The 20,943-nt window shown below is 65.3% G+C and overlaps 1 protein-coding gene across 1 annotated transcript; it reads right to left on the minus strand.

Moving 5' to 3' along the window:
• Nucleotides 1-10,496: 10,496 nt before the first annotated feature.
• On the minus strand, nt 10,497-20,297 carry LOC137375682 (mucin-2-like). Its single transcript, XM_068043071.1, is given in 17 exon segments — nt 10,497-11,687; nt 11,856-13,510; nt 14,153-15,311; nt 15,314-15,534; nt 15,747-15,925; nt 16,164-16,348; nt 16,350-17,198; nt 17,201-17,435; nt 17,482-18,514; nt 18,517-18,672; nt 18,776-19,131; nt 19,169-19,356; nt 19,358-19,516; nt 19,518-19,874; nt 19,876-19,950; nt 19,952-20,084; nt 20,086-20,297. Coding segments are annotated over 17 exon segments (8,343 nt in total).
• Between the last annotated feature and the right edge of the window lie 646 nt (nt 20,298-20,943).

Consider the following 20,943-nt stretch of genomic DNA (forward strand, 5'->3'; position numbering starts at 1 on the left):
ACTCTCACCATCCACACTCACCACCGAATCTCACCATCCACACACACCACCGCCTCTCACCATCCACACTCACCACCGACTCTCACCATCCACACTCACCACTGAATCTCACTATCCACACCCACCACCGACTCTCACTATCCACGCTCACCAACGACTCTCACCATCCACACTCACCACCGAATCTCACCATCCACACCCACCACGACTCTCACTATTCACACTCAGCACCGACACACACCATCCACACTCACAACCAACCCTCACTATCCACAATCACCACCGACCTTCACCATCCACAATCACCAAAGACTCTCACTATCCACACTCACCACCGACTCTCACCATCCACACTCACCACCGAAACTCACCATCCACACCCACCACCGACTCTCACTATCCACACCGACTCTCACTATCCAAACTCAGCACCGTCACACACCATCCACACTCACAACCAACCCTCACTATACACAATCACCACCGACCTTCACCATCCACAATCACCACCGACTCTCACTATCCACAGTCACCACAGACTCTCACCATCCACCATGACCACGGACTCTCACTATCCACACTCACCACTGACTCTCACTATCAACACCCACCACCGACTCTCACCATCCACACCCACCACCGACTCTGTCCATCCACACTCACCAACGACTCTCAGCATCCACACCCACCAGCGACTCTCACTATCCACACTCACCAACGACTCTCAGCATCCACACTCACCAACGACTCTCACTATCCACACCCACCAGCGACTCTCACCATCCACACTCACCACCGACTCTCACCATCCACACTCACCAACGACTCTCACCATCCACACTCACCAACGACTCTCACTATCCACACCCACCAGCGACTCTCACTATCCACACTCAACAACGACTCTCACCATCCACACCCACCAGCGACTCTCACTATCCACACTCACCAACGACTCTCAGCATCCACACTCACCAACGACTCTCACTATCCACACCCACCAGCGACTCTCACCATCCACACTCACCACCGAATCTCACCATCCACACCCACCACCGACTCTCACCATCCACACTCACCACCGCCTCTCACCATCCACACTCACCACCGAATCTCGACATCCACACCCACCACCGACTCTCACTATCCACACCCACTACCAACTCTCACTATCCAGACCCACCACCCAGTCTCACTATCCACACTCACCACCGACTCTCACCATCAACACTCACCAACGAATCTCACCATCCACACTCACCACCGAATCTCACCATCCACACACCCCACTGAATCTCACTATCCACACTCACCAACGACTCTCACCATCCACACTCACCACCGAATCTCACCATCCACACCCACCACGACTCTCACTATCCACACCCACCACCGACTCTCACTATTCACACTCATCACCGACGCACACCATGCACACTCACAACCAGCCCTCACTACCCACAGTCACCACCGACTCTCACCATCCACCATGACCACGGACTCTCACTATCCACACTCACCACTGACTCTCACCATCCACACTCACCACCGAATCTCACTATCCACAGTCACCACAGACTCTCACCATCCACACTCACTACCGAATCTCACCATCCACACTCACCACCGAATCTCACCATCCACATCCACCACCGACTCTCACTATCCAGACCCATCACCGACTCTCACTATCCACACTCAACACCGCCTCTCACCATCCACACTCACCACCGACTCTCACCATCAACACTCACCAACGAATCTCACCATCCACACTCACCACCGACTCTCACCATCCACACTCACCACCGAATCTCACCATCCACACTCACCACTGAATCTCACTATCCACACCCACCACCGACTCTCACTATCCACACTCACCAACGACTCTCACCATCCACACTCACCACCGAATCTCACCATCCACACCCACCACGACTCTCACTATCCACACCCACCACCGACTCTCACTATTCACACTCAGCACCGACACACACCATCCACACTCACAACCAACCCTCACTATCCACAATCACCACCGACCTTCACCATCCACAATCACCACAGACTCTCACTATCCACACTCACCACCGACTCTCACCATCAACACTCACCAACGAATCTCACCATCCACACTCAACAACGACTCTCACTATCCACACTCACCACCGACTCTCACTATCCACAATCACCACCGACTCTCACCATCCACCATGACCACGGACTCTCACTATCCACACTCACCACTGACTCTCACTATCCACACTCATCCCCGACTATCACTATCAACACCCACCACCGACTCTCACCATCCACACCCACCACCGACTCTGTCCATCCACACTCACCAACGACTCTCACCATCCACACTCACCAGCGACTCTCACTATCCACACTCACCACTGACTCTCACTATCCACACTCATCCCCAACTATCACTATCAACACCCACCACCGAATCTCACCATCCACACTCACCACCGAATCTCACCATCCACACCCACCACCGACTCTCACTATCCACACCCACCACCGACACACACCATCCACACTCACAACCAACCCTCACTATCCACAATCACCACCGACCTTCACCATCCACAATCACCACTGACTCTCACTATCCACACTCACCACCGACTCTCACTATCCACAATCACCACCGACTCTCACCATCCACACTCACCACTGACTCTCACCATCCACACTCACCACCGAATCTCACTATCCACAACCACCACCAACTCTCACCATCCACACTCACCACCGAATCACACCATCCACACTCACCACCGAATCTCACCATCCACACCCACCACCGACTCTCACTATCCACACCCACCACCAACTCTCACCATCCACACTCACCACCGAATCACACCATCCACACTCACCACCGAATCTCACCATCCACACCCACCACCGACTCTCACTATCCACACTCACCACCAACTCTCACTATCCAGACCCACCACCGAGTCTCACTATCCACACTTACCACCGACTCTCACCATCAACACTCACCAACGAATCTCACCATCCACACTCACCACAGACTCTCACCACCCACACTCACCACCGAATCTCACCATCCACACACACCACTGAATCTCACTATCCACACCCACCATCGACTCTCACAATCCACACTCATCAACGACTCTCACCATCCACACTCACAACCAACCCTCACCATCCACACTCACCACAGACTCTCACCACCCACACTCACCACCGACTCTCACTATCCACAATCACCACAGACTCTCACTATCCACACTCACCACCGACTCTCACTATCCACAATCACCACCGACTCTCACCATCCACCATGACCATGGACTCTCACTATCCACCCTCACCACCGAATCTCACTATCCACACCCACCACCGACTCTCACCATCAACACTCACCACCGAATCTCACCATCCACACTCACCACCGAATCTCACCATCCACACTCACCACCGAATCTCAACATCCACACCCACCACCGACTCTCACTATCCAGACCCATCACCGACTCTCACTATCCACACTCACCACCGACTCTCACCATCCTCAGTCACCACCGAATCTCACCATCCACACTCACCACTGAATCTCACTATCCACACCCACCACCGACTCTCACTATCCACACTCACCAATGACTCTCACCATCCTCAGTCACCACCGAATCTCACCATCCACACTCACCACCGACTCTCACCATCCTCAGTCACCACCGAATCTCACCATCCACACTCACCACCGAATCTCACCATCCACACCCACCACCGACTCTCACTATCCACACCCACCACCGACTCTCACTATCCACTCTCAGCACCGATACGCACCAACCACTCTCACAACCAACCCTCACTATCCACAGTCACCACCGACATTCACCATCCACAATCTCCACCGACTCTCACCATCCACACTCACCACCGACTCTCACCATCCACACTCACCACCGAATCACACCATCAACACTCACCACCGACTCTCACCATCAACACTCACCACCAACTCTCACCATCCACACTCACCACCGAATCTCACCATCCACACTCACCACCGAATCTCACCATCCACACTCACCACCGAATCTCACCATCCACACCCACCACCGACTCTCACTATCCAGACCCATCACCAACTCTCACCATCCACACTCACCACCGAATCTCACCATCCACACTCACCACCGACTCTCACCATCAACACTCACCAACGAATCTCACCATCCACACTCACCACCGACTCTCACCATCCACAGTCACCACCGAATCTCACCATCCACACTCACCACTGAATCTCACTATCCACACCCACCACCGACTCTCACTATCCACACCCACCACCGACTCTCACTATCCACACTCAGCACCGACACACACCAACTACTCTCACAACCAACCCTCACTATCCACAATCACCACCGACATTCACCATCCACAATCTCCACCGACTCTCACCATCCACACTCACCACCGAATCACACCATCAACACTCACCACCGACTCTCACCATCCACACTCACCACCGAATCACACCATCAACACTCACCAATGAATCTCACCAACCTCACTCACCACTGACTCTCACCATCCACACTCACCACCGAATCTCACCATCCACACTCAGCACTGAATCTCACTATCCACACCCACCACCGACTCTCACTATCCACACTCATCAACGACTCTCACCATCCACACTCACCACCGAATCTCACCATCCACACTCACCACCGAATCTCACCATCCACACTCAGCACTGAATCTCACCATCCACACTCACCACCGAATCTCACCATCCACAATAACCACCGAATCTCACCATCCACACTCACCACCGAATCTCACCATCCACACTCACCACCGAATCTCACCATCCACACTCAACACCGAATCTCACCATCCACACTCAGCACTGAATCTCACTATCCACACCCACCACCGACTCTCACTATCCACACTCATCAACGACTCTCACCATCCACACTCACCACCGAATCTCACCATCCACACTCAGCACTGAATCTCACTATCCACACCCACCACCGACTCTCACTATCCACACTCACAACCAACCCTCACTATCCACAATCACCACCGACCTTCACCATCCACAATCACCACTGACTCTCACTATCCACACTCACCACCGACTCTCACTATCCACAATCACCACCGACTCTCACCATCCACACTCACCACTGACTCTCACCATCCACACTCACCACCGAATCTCACTATCCACAACCACCACCAACTCTCACCATCCACACTCACCACCGAATCACACCATCCACACTCACCACCGAATCTCACCATCCACACCCACCACCGACTCTCACTATCCACACCCACCACCAACTCTCACCATCCACACTCACCACCGAATCACACCATCCACACTCACCACCGAATCTCACCATCCACACCCACCACCGACTCTCACTATCCACACTCACCACCGCCTCTCACCATCCACACTCACCACCGAATCTCGACATCCACACCCACCACCGACTCTCACTATCCACACCCACCACCAACTCTCACTATCCAGACCCACCACCGAGTCTCACTATCCACACTTACCACCGACTCTCACCATCAACACTCACCAACGAATCTCACCATCCACACTCACCACAGACTCTCACCACCCACAATCACCACCGAATCTCACCATCCACACACACCACTGAATCTCACTATCCACACCCACCATCGACTCTCACTATCCACACTCATCAACGACTCTCACCATCCACACTCACAACCAACCCTCACTATCCACAATCACCACCGACCTTCACCATCCACAATCACCACAGACTCTCACTATCCACACTCACCACCGACTCTCACTCTCCACAATCACCACCGACTCTCACCATCCACCATGACCACGGACTCTCACTATCCACACTCACCACCGAATCTCACTATCCACACCCACCACCGACTCTCACCATCAACACTCACCACCGAATCTCACCATCCACACCCACCACCGACTCTCACCATCAACACTCACCACCGAATCTCACCATCCACACTCACCACCGAATCTCACCATCCACACTCACCACCGAATCTCAACATCCACACCCACCACCGACTCTCACTATCCAGACCCATCACCGACTCTCACTATCCACACTCACCAACGAATCTCACCATCCACACTCACCACCGACTCTCACCATCCTCAGTCACCACCGAATCTCACCATCCACATTCACCACTGAATCTCACTATCCACACCCACCACCGACTCTCACTATCCACACTCACCAATGACTCTCACCATCCTCAGTCACCACCGAATCTCACCATCCACACTCACCACCGACTCTCACCATCCTCAGTCACCACCGAATCTCACCATCCACACTCAAGACCGAATCTCACTATCCACACCCACCACCGACTCTCACTATCCACACCCACCACCGACTCACACTATCCACACTCAGCACCGACACACTCCAACCACTCTCACAACCAACCCTCACTATCCACAATCACCACCGACATTCACCATCCACAATCTCCACCGACTCTCACCATCCACACTCACCACCGACTCTCACCATCCACACTCACCACCGAATCACACCATCAACACTCACCACCGACTCTCACCATCAACACTCACCACCAACTCTCACCATCCACACTCACCACCGAATCTCACCATCCACACTCACCACCGAATCTCACCATCCACACCCACCACCGACTCTCACTATCCAGACCCATCACCGACTCTCACTATCCACACTCACCACCGACTCCCACCATCCACACTCACCACCGACTCTCACCATCCACAGTCACCACCGAATCTCACCATCCACACTCACCACTGAATCTCACTATCCACACCCACCACCGACTCTCACTATCCACACCCACCACCGACTCTCACTATCCACACTCAGCACCGACACACACCAACCACTCTCACAACCAACCCTCACTATCCACAATCACCACCGACATTCACCATCCACAATCTCCACCGACTCTCACCATCCACACTCACCACCGAATCACACCATCCACACTCACCACCGACTCTCACCATCAACACTCACCAATGAATCTCACCAACCACACTCACCACCGACTCTCACCATCCACACTCACCACCGAATCTCACCATCCACACTCAGCACTGAATCTCACTATCCACACCCACCACCGACTCTCACTATCCACACTCATCAACGACTCTCACCATCCACACTCACCACCGAATCTCACCATCCACACTCACCACCGAATCTCACCATCCACACTCAGCACTGAATCTCACCATCCACACTCACCACCGAATCTCACCATCCACAATAACCACCGAATCTCACCATCCACACTCACCACCGAATCTCACCATCCACACTCACCACCGAATCTCACCATCCACACTCACCACCGAATCTCACCATCCACACCCACCACCGACTCTCACTATCCACACTCATCAATGACTCTCACCATCCACACTCACCACCGAATCTCACCATCCACACCCACCACCGACTCTCACTATTCACACCCACCACCGACACACACCATCCACACTCACAACCAACCCTCACTATCCACAATCACCACCGACCTTCACCATCCACAATCACCACTGACTCTCACTATCCACACTCACCACCGACTCTCACTATCCACAATCACCACCGACTCTCACCATCCACACTCACCACTGACTCTCACCAACCACACTCACCACCGAATCTCACTATCCACAACCACTACCAACTCTCACCATCCACACTCACCACTGAATCACACCATCCACACTCACCACCGAATTTCACCATCCACACTCACCACCGAATCTCACCATCCACACCCACCACCGACTCTCACTATCCACACCAACCACCAACACTCACCATCCACACTCACCACCGAATCACACCATCCACACTCACCACCGACTCTCACTATCCACAACCACCACCAACTCTCACCATCCACACTCACCACCGAATCACACCATCCACACTCACCACCGACTCTCACCATCAACACTCACCAACGAATCTCACCATCCACACTCACCACCGAATCTCACCATCCACACCCACCACCGACTCTCACTATCCACAACCACCACCAACTCTCACCATCCACACTCACCACCGAATCACACCATCCACACTCACCACCGACTCTCACCATCAACACTCACCACCGACTCTCACCATCAACACTCACCACCGAATCTCACCATCCACACTCACCACTGAATCTCACTATCCACACCCACCACCGACTCTCACTATCCACACTCACCACTGAATCTCACCATCCACACTCACCACCGAATCTCACCATCCACACTCACCACCGAATCTCACCATCCACACCCACCACCGACTCTCACTATCCACACCCACCACCAACTCTCACTATCCACACTCACCACCGACTCTCACCATCAACACTCACCACCGACTCTCACCATCCACACTCACCACCAACTCTCACTATCCAGACCCACCACTGAATCTCACTATCCAGACCCACCACTGAATCTCACTATCCAGACCCACCACCAACTCTCACTATCCACACTCACCACCGACTCTCACCATCAACACTCACCACCGACTCTCACCATCAACACTCACCACCGACTCTCACCATCCACACTCACCAACGAATCTCACCATCCACACTCACCACCGAATCTCACCATCCACACCCACCACCAACTCTCACTATCCACACTCACCACCGACTCTCACCATCAACACTCACCACCAACTCTCACTATCCAGACCCACCACTGAATCTCACTATCCAGACCCACCACCAACTCTCACTATCCACACTCACCACCGAATCTCACCATCCACACCCACCACCAACTCTCACTATCCACACTCACCACCGACTCTCACCATCCACACTCACCACCGACTCTCACCATCAACACTCACCAACGAATCTCACCATCCACACTCACCACTGAATCTCACCATCCACACTCACCACTGAATCTCACTATCCACACTCACCACTGAATCTCACTATCCACACCCACCACCGACTCTCAGTCTCCACACTCACCAACGACTCTCACCATCCACAATCACCACTGAATCTCACCATCCACACTCACCACTGAATCTCACTATCCACACTCACCACTGAATCTCACTATCCACACCCACCACCGACTCTCAGTCTCCACACTCACCAACGACTCTCACCATCCACACCCACCACCGACTCTCACTATCCACACCCTCCACCGACTCTCACTATCCACACTCAGCACCGACACACATCATCCACACTCACAACTTTCCCTCACTATCCACAATCACCACCGACTCTCACTATCCACAATCACCACCGACTCTCACCATCAACACTTGGCAGCGGGACGGGGTTGGGGTCAGGGTGCGGGTCCAGGGAGCGGGTCGGGGTCGGGGATGGGGAGCAGGTCCGGGGTGAAGGTTGGTGTCGGGGTGCGGGTCGGGGCTGGGGAGCGGGTCAGGGCCGGGGAGCGGGTGGTGGTCAGGGAGCGGGTCCGGGGAGAAGGTCGGGGTCGGGGAGCGGGTCGGGGAGCGGGACGGTGTTGGGGTCAGGGAGCGGGTCCGGGGAGAAGGTGGGGGTCGGGGTGCGGGTCGGGGGAGAAGGTCGGGGTCGGGGAGCGGGTCGGGTAGCGGGTCGGGGTCGGGGCTGGGGAGCGGGTCGGGGTTGGGGAGAGGGGAGCGGGTCGGGGAGCAGGTCGGGGTCGGGGCTGGGGAGCGGGTCGGGGTCGGGGAGAGGGGAGCGGGTCGGGGAGCAGGTCGGGGTCGGGGTGCGGGTCGGGGGAGAAGGTCGGGGTCGGGGAGCGGGTCGGGTAGCGGGTCGGGGTCGGGGCTTGGGAGCGGGTCGGGGTCGGGGAGAGGGGAGCGGGTCGGGGAGCAGGTCGGGGTCGGGGCTGGGGCGCGGGTCAGGGTCGAGGAGAGTGTCAGGGTCGTGGTACGGGTCGGGATCGGGGTCGGGGCTGGGGCGCAGGTCGGGGTCGGGGAGAGTGTCGGGGTCGTGGTGCGGGTCGGGGCCGGGGAGCGGGTCGGAGCTGGGGTCGGGGAGAGGGTCGGGATCGGGGAACGGGTCGGGGTCAGGGAGCGGGTCGGGGTCAGGGAGCGGTTCGGGGTCGGGGCCAGGTTCCGGGAGAAGGTCCGTGTCGGTGAGCGGGTCGGGGCTGGGGAGCGGGACGGGGTTGGGGTCAGGGAGCGGGACCGGGGAGCGGGACGGGGTTGGGGTCAGGGAGCGGGTCCGGGGAGAAGGTCGGGGTCGGGTAGCGGGTCGGGGAGCGGGTCGGGGTCGGGGCTGGGGAGCGGGTCGGTGTCGGGGTCGGGGAGCGAGTCGGGGCTGGGTAGCGGGTCGGGGTCGGGGAGCCAGTCGGGGTCGGGGAGGGGGTTGGGGTCGGGGCTGGGGTGCGTGTCGGGGTTGGGGAGGGGTTACGGGGTCGGGGAGCGAGTCGGGGTCGGGGAGGGGGTTGGGGTCAGGGCTGGGGAGCAGGTCGGGGAGCGTGTCGGGGTCGGGGATCGGGTCAGGGTCGGGCAGCGGGTCGGGAGCGGGGTCGGGGATCGTGTCGGGGTCGGGGTTGGGGACCGTGGCGGGGTCAGGGAGCGGGTCAGGGTCGAGGTCGGGGAACGGGTCGGGGTCAGGCAGTGGGTCAGGACCGGGGAGCGGGTCGGGACTGGGGAGCGGGTCGGGGCCGGGGAGCGGGTCGGGGCTGGGGAGCGGGTCCGGGTCGGGGAGCGGGTCGGGGCTGGGGAACGGGTCGGGGCCGGGGAGCGGGACGGGGTCGGGGAGCGGGTCGGGGTCGGGGCGCGTTTCGGGTCCAGGCAGCGGGTCAGGGTCGGGGAGCGTGTCGGGGTCGGGGTGCGGGTCGGGGTCAGGGAGTGGGTCGGGGTCGGGGAGCGGATCGGGGTCGGGGTCGGGGAGCGGGTCGGGGTCGGGGAGCGGGTCGGTGTCGGGGTCAGGGAGCGGGTCGGGGTCAGGGAGCGGGTCGGGGACGTGGATCGGGTCGGGGTCAGGGAGCTGGTCGGGGTCGGGGTCAGGGTGCGGGTGGGGGTCAGGGAGCAGGTCGGGGTCGGGGTCAGGGACCGGATCGGGGTCGGGGTCAGGGAGCGGGTGGGGGTCGGGTAGCAGGTCGGGGTCGGAGTCAGGGACTGGGTCGTGGTCGGGGTCAGAGAGTGGGTGGGGGTCGGGGAGCAGGTCGGGGTCGGGGTCAGTGAGCGGGTCGGGGTCGGGGTCAGGGAGCGGGTTGGGGTCGGGGATCAGGTCGGGGTCAGGGAGCTGGTCGGGGTCGGGGTCAGGGACCGGATCGGGGTCGGGGTCAGGGAGCGGGTGGGGGTCGGGGAGCAGGTCGGGGGCGGAGTCAGGGACTGGGTCGTGGTCGGGGTCAGAGAGTGGGTGGGGGTCGGGGAGCAGGTCGGGGTCGGGGTCAGTGAGCGGGTCGGGGTCGGGGTCAGGGACCGGGTCGGTGTCGTGGAGCGGGTCGGGGTCAGGGACCGGGTCGGTGTCGGGGAGCGGGTCGGGGTCAGGGAGCGGGTCGGGGTCAGGGAGCGGGTTGGGGTCGGGGAGCGGGTCGGAGTCAGGGAGCGGGTCGGGGTCGGGGTCAGGGAGTGGGTTGGGGTCGTGGGCTGGGGAGCGGGTCGGGGTCGGGGTCAGGGTCAGGACTGGGGAGTGGGTTGGGGTCGGGGAGCGTGTCGGGGTCGAGGAGGGGGTCGGGGTTGGGGAGCGGGTAGGGGTCAGGGAGTGGGCCGGGGTCGGGTCGGGGAACGGGTCGGGGTCAGGCAGTGGGTCAGGACCGGGGAGCGGGTCGGGGCTGGGGAGCGGGTCGGGGTCGGGGTCAGGGTCAGGACTGGGGAGAGGGTCGGGGCCGGGGAGCGGGTCGGGGCTGGGGAGCGGGTCGGGGCCGGGGAGCGGGTCGGGGCCGGGGAGCGGGTCGGGGTCAGGGTCAGGGTCAGGGACAGGACTGGGGAGCGGGTCGGGGCTGGGGATCGGGTCGGGGCCGGGGATCGGGTCGGGACTGGGGAGCGGGTCCGGGTCGGGGAGCGGGTCGGGGCTGGGGAGCGGGTCGGGGTCGGGGTCAGGGTCAGGACTGGGGAGAGGGTCGGAGCCGGGGAGCGGGTCGGGGTCGGGGAGCGGGTCAGGGTCGGGGAGCGTGTCGGGGTCGGGGTGCAGGTCGGGGTCGGGAAGTGGGTCGGGGTCGGGGCTGGGGAGCGGGTCGGGGTCGGGGAGCGGGTCGGGGTCGGGGAGTGGGTCGGGGTCGGGGTCGGGGTCGGGGAGCCGGTCGGGGTCGGGGAGCGGGTCGGGGTCAGGGAGCGGGTTGGGGTCGGGGTCAGGGAGCGGGTTGGGGTCAGGGTCAGGGAGCGGGTCGGGGTCGGTGTCAGGGAGCGGTTTGGGGTCGGGGAGCGGGTCGGGATCGGGGAGCGGGTCGGGGTCGGGGAGTGGGTCGGGGTCGGGGTCGGGGTCGGGGTGCAGGTCGGGGTCGGGGAGTGGGTCGGGGTCGGGGCTGGGGAGCGGGTCGGGGTCGGGGAGTGGGTCGGGGTCGGGGTCGGGGAGCGGGTCGGGGTCGGGGTCGGGGAGCGGGTCGGGGTCAGGGAGCGGGTTGGGGTCGGGGTCAGGGAGCGGGTTGGGGTCAGGGTTAGGGAGCGGGTCGGGGTCGGTGTCAGGGAGCGGTTTGGGGTCGGGGAGCGGGTCGGGATCGGGGAGCGGGTCGGGCTCGGGGAGTGGGTCGGGGTCGGGGCTGGGGAGCGGGTCGGGGCTGGGGAGCGGGTCGGGGTCGGGGAGCGGGTCGGGGTCAGGGAGCGGGTCGGGGTCGGGGTCAGGGAGCGGGTTGGGGTCGGGGAGCGGGTCGGGGTCAGGGAGCTGGTCGGGGTCGGGGTCAGGGAGCGGGTCGGGGTTGGGTTCGGGGAGCGGGTGGGAGTCAGGGAGCGGGTCGGGGTCAGGGTCAGGTAGCGGGTGGGGGTCGGGGAGCAGGTCGGGGTCGGGGTCAGGGACCGGGTCGGGGTCGGGGTCAGGGAGCGGGTGGGGGTCGGGGAGCAGGCCGGGGTCGGAGTCAGGGACCGGGTTGTGGTCGGAGTCAGAGTGGGTGGCGATCGGGGAGCAGGTCGGGATCGGGTTTGGGAGCGGGTCGGGGTCGGGGTCGGGTTCAGGGACCGGATCGGTGTCGTGGAGCAGGTCGGGGTCAGGGAGCAGGTCGGGGTTGGGGTCAGGGACCGGGTCGGTGTCGGGGAGTGGGTCGGGGTTAGGGAGCGGGTCGGGGTCGGGGCTGGGGAGCGGGTCGGCGTCGGGGAGAGTGTCGGGGTCGTGGTGCGGGTCGGGATCGGTGTCGGGGCTGGGGAGCGGGTCAGGGCCGGGGAGCGGGTGGGGGTCAGGGAGCGGGTCGGGGTCGGGGCTGGGGAGCGGGTCGGCGTCGGGGAGTGTCGGGTCGTGGTGCGGGTCGGGATCGGTGTCGGGGCTGGGGAGCGGGTCAGGGCCGGGGAGCGTGTGTGGGTCAGGGAGCGGGTCCGGGGAGAAGGTCGGGGTGGGGGGGTGGGTCGGGGAGCGCGTCGGGGTCGGGGCTGGGGAGCAGGTCGGGGTCAGGGAGAGTGTCGGGGTCGTGGTGCGGGTCAGGATCGGGGTCGGGGGTGGGGAGCGGGTCGGGGTCGGGGTCGGGGAGCGGGTCGGAGCTGGGGTAGGGGAGAGTGTCGGGGTCGGGGAACGGGTCGGGGTCGGGGTCCGGGAGAAGGTCCGTGTCGGTGAGCGGGTCGGAGCTGGGGAGCGGGTTAGGGTCGGGGAGCGGGTCGGGGTCGGGGAGCGGGTCGGGGTCAGGGTCCGGGAGAAGGTCGGGGTCGGGGTGCGGGTCGGGGCTGGGTAGCGGGTCAGGGCCGGGGAACGGGTGGGGGTCAGGGAGCGGGTCCGGGAAGAAGGTCGGGGTCGGGTAGCGGGTCGGGGAGCGGGTCGGGGTCGGGGCTGGGGAGCGGGTCGGTGTCGGGGTCGGGGAGCGAGTCGGGGCTGGGTAGCGGGTCGGGGTCGGGGAGCCAGTCGGGGTCGGGGAGGGGGTTGGGGTCGGGGCTGGGGTGCGTGTCGGGGTCGGGGAGGGGTTACGGGGTCGGGGAGCGAGTCAGGGTCGGGGAGGGGGTTGGGGTCAGGGCTGGGGAGCGGGTCGGAGAGCGTGTCGGGGTCGGGGAGGAAGTCGGGATCGGGGTCGGGGAGCGAGTCGGGGCTGGGGATCGGGTCGGGGTCGGGCAGCGGGTCGGGAGCGGGGTTGGGGATCGTGTCAGGGTCGGGGTTGGGGACCGTGTCGGGGTCAGGGAGCGGGTCAGGGTCGAGGTCGGGGAACGGGTTGGGGTCAGGCAGTGGGTCAGGACCGGGGAGCGGGTCGGGACTGGGGAGCGGGTCGGGGCCGGGGAGCGGGTCGGGGCTGGGGAGCGGGTCCGGGTCGGGGAGCGGGTCGGGGCTGGGGAACGGGTCGGGGCCGGGGAGCGGGACGGGGTCGGGGAGCGGGTCGGGGTCGGGGAGCGTGTCGGGGTCGGGGTGCGGGTCGGGGTCAGGGAGTGGGTCGGGGTCGGGGATGGGGAGCGGGTCGCGGTCGGGGTCGGGGAGCGGGTCGGGGTCGGGGTCGGGGAGCGGGTCGGGGTCAGGGAGCGGGTCGGTGTCGGGGTCAGGGAGCGGGTCGGGGTCAGGGAGCGGGTTGGGGTCGGGGATCGGGTCGGGGTCAGGGAGCTGGTCGGGGTCGGGGTCAGGGAGCGGGTGGGGGTCGGGGAGCAGGTCGGGGTCGGGGTCAGGGACCGGATCGGGGTCGGGGTCAGGGAGCGGGTTGGGGTCGGGGAGCGGGTCGGGGTCGGGGTCAGGGAGCGGGTCGGGGTTGGGTTCGGGGAGCGGGTGGGAGTCAGGGAGCGGGTCGGGGTCGGGGTCAGGTAGCGGGTGGGGGTCGGGGAGCAGGTCGGGGTCGGGGTCAGGGACCGGGTTGTGGTCGGAGTCAGGGAGTGGGTGGGGGTCGGGGAGCAGGTCGGGGTCGGGGTCAGGGACCGGATCGGGGTCGGGGTCAGGGAGCGGGTTGGGGTCGGGGAGCGGGTCGGGGTCGGGGTCAGGGAGCGGGTCGGGGTTGGGTTCGGGGAGCGGGTGGGAGTCAGGGAGCGGGTCGGGGTCGGGGTCAGGGACCGGGTCGGGGTCGGGGTCAGGGAGCGGGTGGGGGTCAGGGAGCAGGCCGGGGTCGGAGTCAGGGACCGGGTTGTGGTCGGAGTCAGAGAGTGGGTGGCGGTCGGGGAGCAGGTCGGGATCGGGTTCGGGAGCGGGTCGGGGTTGGGGTCGGGGTCAGGGACCGGATCGGTGTCGTGGAGCAGGTCGGGGTCAGGGAGCAGGTCGGGGTTGGGGTCAGGGACCGGGTCGGTGTCGGGGAGCGGGACGGGGTTAGGGAGCGGGTCGGGGTCGGGGCTGGGGAGCGGGTCGGCGTCGGGGAGAGTGTCGGGGTCGTGGTGCGGGTCGGGATCGGTGTCGGGGCTGGGGAGCGGGTCAGGGCCGGGGAGCGGGTGGGGGTCAGGGAGCGGGTCCGGGGAGAATGTCGGGGTGGGGGGGTGGGTCGGGGAGCGCGTCGGGGTCGGGGCTGGGGAGCAGGTCGGGGTCAGGGAGAGTGTCGGGGTCGTGGTGCGGGTCAGGATCGGGGTCGGGGGTGATGAGCGGGTCGGGGTCGGGGTCGGGGAGCGGGTCGGAGCTGGGGTAGGGGAGAGGGTCGGGGTCTGGGAACGGGTCGGGGTCGGGGTCCGGGAGAAGGTCCATGTCGGTGAGCGGGTCGGAGCTGGAGAGCGGGTTAGGGTCGGGGAGCGGGTCGGGGTCGGGGAGCGGGTCGGGGTCGGGGTCCGGGAGAAGGTCGGGGTCGGGGTGCGGGTCGGGGCTGGGTAGCAGGTCAGGGCCGGGGAACGGGTGGGGGTCAGGGAGCGGGTCCGGGGAGAAGGTCGGGGTCGGGTAGCGGGTCGGGGATCGGGTCGGGGTCGGGGCTGGGGAGCGGGTCGGTGTCGGGGTCGGGGAGCGAGTCGGGGCTGGGTAGCGGGTCGGGGTCGGGGAGCCAGTCGGGGTCGGGGAGGGGGTTGGGCTCGGGGCTGGGGTGCGTGTCGGGGTCGGGGAGGGGTTACGGGGTCGGGGAGCGAGTCGGGGTCGGGGAGGGGGTTGGGGTCAGGGCTGGGGAGCGGGTCGGGGAGCGTGTCGGGGTCGGGGAGGGGGTCGGGATCGGGGTCGGGGAGCGAGTCGGGGCTGGGGAGCGGGTCGGGGTCGGGCAGCGGGTCGGGAGCGGGGTCGGGGATCGTGTCAGGGTCGGGGTCGGGGAGCGGGTTTGGGGTCGGGGAGTGGGTTGGAGTCGGGGAGCGTGTCGGGGTCGAGGAGGGGGTCGGGGTTGGGGACCGTGTCGGGGTCAGGGAGCGGGTCGGGGTCGGGGTCGGGGAACGGGTCGGGGTCAGGCAGTGGGTCAGGGTCGGGGAGCGGGACGGGGTTAGGGAGCGGGTCGGGGTCGGGGTCGGGGAGCGGGTCGGGGTCAGGGAGCGGGTCGGTGTCGGGGTCAGGGAGCGGGTCGGGGTCAGGGAGCGGGTTGGGGTCGGGGATCGGGTCGGGGTCAGGGAGCTGGTCGGGGTCGGGGTCAGGGAGCGGGTGGGGGTCGGGGAGCAGGTCGGGGTCGGGGTCAGGGACCGGATCGGGGTCGGGGTCAGGGAGCGGGTTGGGGTCGGGGAGCGGGTCGGGGTCGGGGTCAGGGAGCGGGTCGGGGTTGGGTTCGGGGAGCGGGTGGGAGTCAGGGAGCGGGTCGGGGTCGGGGTCAGGTAGCGGGTGGGGGTCGGGGAGCAGGTCGGGGTCGGGGTCAGGGACCGGGTTGTGGTCGGAGTCAGGGAGTGGGTGGGGGTCGGGGAGCAGGTCGGGGTCGGGGTCAGGGACCGGATCGGGGTCGGGGTCAGGGAGCGGGTTGGGGTCGGGGAGCGGGTCGGGGTCGGGGTCTGGGAGCGGGTCGGGGTTGGGTTCGGGGAGCGGGTGGGAGTCAGGGAGCGGGTCGGGGTCGGGGTCAGGGACCGGGTCGGGGTCGGGGTCAGGGAGCGGGTGGGGGTCAGGGAGCAGGCCGGGGTCGGAGTCAGGGACCGGGTTGTGGTCGGAGTCAGAGAGTGGGTGGCGGTCGGGGAGCAGGTCGGGATCGGGTTCGGGAGCGGGTCGGGGTTGGGGTCGGGGTCAGGGACCGGATCGGTGTCGTGGAGCAGGTCGGGGTCAGGGAGCAGGTCGGGGTTGGGGTCAGGGACCGGGTCGGTGTCGGGGAGCGGGACGGGGTTAGGGAGCGGGTCGGGGTCGGGGCTGGGGAGCGGGTCGGCGTCGGGGAGAGTGTCGGGGTCGTGGTGCGGGTCGGGATCGGTGTCGGGGCTGGGGAGCGGGTCAGGGCCGGGGAGCGGGTGGGGGTCAGGGAGCGGGTCCGGGGAGAATGTCGGGGTGGGGGGGTGGGTCGGGGAGCGCGTCGGGGTCGGGGCTGGGGAGCAGGTCGGGGTCAGGGAGAGTGTCGGGGTCGTGGTGCGGGTCAGGATCGGGGTCGGGGGTGGGGAGCGGGTCGGGGTCGGGGTCGGGGAGCGGGTCGGAGCTGGGGTAGGGGAGAGGGTCGGGGTCTGGGAACGGGTCGGGGTCGGGGTCCGGGAGAAGGTCCATGTCGGTGAGCGGGTCGGAGCTGGAGAGCGGGTTAGGGTCGGGGAGCGGGTCGGGGTCGGGGAGCGGGTCGGGGTCGGGGTCCGGGAGAAGGTCGGGGTCGGGGTGCGGGTCGGGGCTGGGTAGCAGGTCAGGGCCGGGGAACGGGTGGGGGTCAGGGAGCGGGTCCGGGGAGAAGGTCGGGGTCGGGTAGCGGGTCGGGGATCGGGTCGGGGTCGGGGCTGGGGAGCGGGTCGGTGTCGGGGTCGGGGAGCGAGTCGGGGCTGGGTAGCGGGTCGGGGTCGGGGAGCCAGTCGGGGTCGGGGAGGGGGTTGGGCTCGGGGCTGGGGTGCGTGTCGGGGTCGGGGAGGGGTTACGGGGTCGGGGAGCGAGTCGGGGTCGGGGAGGGGGTTGGGGTCAGGGCTGGGGAGCGGGTCGGGGAGCGTGTCGGGGTCGGGGAGGGGGTCGGGATCGGGGTCGGGGAGCGAGTCGGGGCTGGGGAGCGGGTCGGGGTCGGGCAGCGGGTCGGGAGCGGGGTCGGGGATCGTGTCAGGGTCGGGGTCGGGGAGCGGGTTTGGGGTCGGGGAGTGGGTTGGAGTCGGGGAGCGTGTCGGGGTCGAGGAGGGGGTCGGGGTTGGGGACCGTGTCGGGGTCAGGGAGCGGGTCGGGGTCGGGGTCGGGGAACGGGTCGGGGTCAGGCAGTGGGTCAGGGTCGGGGAGCGGGTCGGGGTCAGGGAGCGGGTGGGGGTCAGGGAGCAGGCCGGGGTCGGAGTCAGGGACCGGGTTGTGGTCGGAGTCAGAGAGTGGGTGGCGGTCGGGGAGCAGGTCGGGATCGGGTTCGGGAGCGGGTCGGGGTTGGGGTCGGGGTCAGGGACCGGATCGGTGTCGTGGAGCAGGTTGGGGTCAGGGAGCAGGTCGGGGTTGGGGTCAGGGACCGGGTCGGTGTCGGGGAGCGGGACGGGGTTAGGGAGCGGGTCGGGGTCGGGGCTGGGGAGCGGGTCGGCGTCGGGGAGAGTGTCGGGGTCGTGGTGCGGGTCGGGATCGGTGTCGGGGCTGGGGAGCGGGTCAGGGCCGGGGAGCGGGTGGGGGTCAGGGAGCGGGTCCGGGGAGAATGTCGGGGTGGGGGGGTGGGTCGGGGAGCGCGTCGGGGTCGGGGCTGGGGAGCAGGTCGGGGTCAAGGAGAGTGTCGGGGTCGTGGTGCGGGTCAGGATCGGGGTCGGGGGTGGGGAGCGGGTCGGGGTCGGGGTCGGGGAGCGGGTCGGAGCTGGGGTAGGGGAGAGGGTCGGGGTCTGGGAACGGGTCGGGGTCGGGGTCCGGGAGAAGGTCCATGTCGGTGAGCGGGTCGGAGCTGGAGAGCGGGTTAGGGTCGGGGAGCGGGTCGGGGTCGGGGAGCGGGTCGGGGTCGGGGTCCGGGAGAAGGTCGGGGTCGGGGTGCGGGTCGGGGCTGGGTAGCAGGTCAGGGCCGGGGAACGGGTGGGGGTCAGGGAGCGGGTCCGGGGAGAAGGTCGGGGTCGGGTAGCGGGTCGGGGATCGGGTCGGGGTCGGGGCTGGGGAGCGGGTCGGTGTCGGGGTCGGGGAGCGAGTCGGGGCTGGGTAGCGGGTCGGGGTCGGGGAGCCAGTCGGGGTCGGGGAGGGGGTTGGGCTCGGGGCTGGGGTGCGTGTCGGGGTCGGGGAGGGGTTACGGGGTCGGGGAGCGAGTCGGGGTCGGGGAGGGGGTTGGGGTCAGGGCTGGGGAGCGGGTCGGGGAGCGTGTCGGGGTCGGGGAGGGGGTCGGGATCGGGGTCGGGGAGCGAGTCGGGGCTGGGGAGCGGGTCGGGGTCGGGCAGCGGGTCGGGAGCGGGGTCGGGGATCGTGTCAGGGTCGGGGTCGGGGAGCGGGTTTGGGGTCGGGGAGTGGGTTGGGGTCGGGGAGCGTGTCGGGGTCGAGGAGGGGGTCGGGGTTGGGGACCGTGTCGGGGTCAGGGAGCGGGTCGGGGTCGGGGTCGGGGAACGGGTCGGGGTCAGGCAGTGGGTCAGGGTCGGGGAGCGGGTCGGAGTAGGGGTCAGGACCGGGGAGCGGGTCAGGGCTGGGGAGCGGGTCGGGGTCGGGGTCAGGGTCAGGACTGCGGAGCGGGTCGGGGCCGGGGAGCGGGTCGGGGTCAGGGTCAGGGTCAGGGTCAGGGTCAGGACTGGGGAGCGGGTCGGGGCTGGAGAGCAGGTCCGGGGAGCGGGTCGGGACTGGGGAGCGGGTCGGGGCCTGGGAGCGGGTCGGGGAGCGGGTCGGGGCTGGGGAACGGGTCCGGGGAGCGGGTCGGGGCCGGGGAGCGGGTCGGGGCCGGGGAGCGGGACGGGGTCGGGGAGCGGGTCGGGGCTGGGGAGCGGGTCCGGGTCGGGGAGCGGGTCCGGGTCGGGGAGCGGGTCAGGGCTGGGGAGCGGGACCGGGGAGCGGGTCGGGGTCGGGGAACGTGTCGTAGTCGGGGAGCGGGTCGGGGTCGGGGTCGGGGTCAGGGAGCGGGTCGGGGTCAGGGAGCGGGTGGGGGTCGGGGAGAGGGTCAGGGTCAGGGAACGTGTCGGAGTCGGGGTGCGGGTCGGGGTCGGGGTCGGGGAGAGGGTCGGGGTCGGTGAGCGGTTCGGGGCTGTGTCCATGTGCACTGCTCTGATGGGAGCAGGAACAGAGCAACTTACAACAGGGACTGGAGCACATGTACTGCCTGCACACAGCCCCAGACAATGGAAAGGATTTTAGTGCAGTGCAATAGACTGGAGCACATGCAGTGGCCCAGACAATGGAAATGTTTTCAGAACAACTTACCTTGGAGAAATCTCCTCTTTCTGATAAAAATGAAGCAGACTGAAATCTTCAAAATGACTAAATAATTGCGAGAAAATGCCCGACAAAACCTCTCCTCCTTCCACTTTCAGAAACTCGCACCGAAGCTTTGACGCATGTGTGAATATCCGAAGGTTGACGCATGCGTGAATACCCGTTGGCATTGCAAAAAGTGCATGCACAGAGGCCAACCAGGCGCGTTGCCCGAAGATGCACATGTCATGCGATGACGTCATCGGCGCATGCGCTAACCAGTCCTGGCAAGCCGGAACGCAGAGCATGTGCAGAGAGCAGGAGACCGTCTGTGCGTGTGCGCACCTCGGCGCAGCCTGATGACGTCAGTGGCGGCCAGCGTTGTCAGGAATCACTTTGTTATGCAAATATGGAGAGTTGGTCTTACTTGTCTGCTCTCGTGAATCTCTATTATGCAGTGAAACCCAGCACACCTGGACAGTCTGGCAT

This window comes from Heterodontus francisci, chromosome 12 (genome assembly GCF_036365525.1).
Source record: "Heterodontus francisci isolate sHetFra1 chromosome 12, sHetFra1.hap1, whole genome shotgun sequence".
In the NCBI taxonomy this organism is placed as follows: domain Eukaryota; kingdom Metazoa; phylum Chordata; class Chondrichthyes; order Heterodontiformes; family Heterodontidae; genus Heterodontus; species Heterodontus francisci.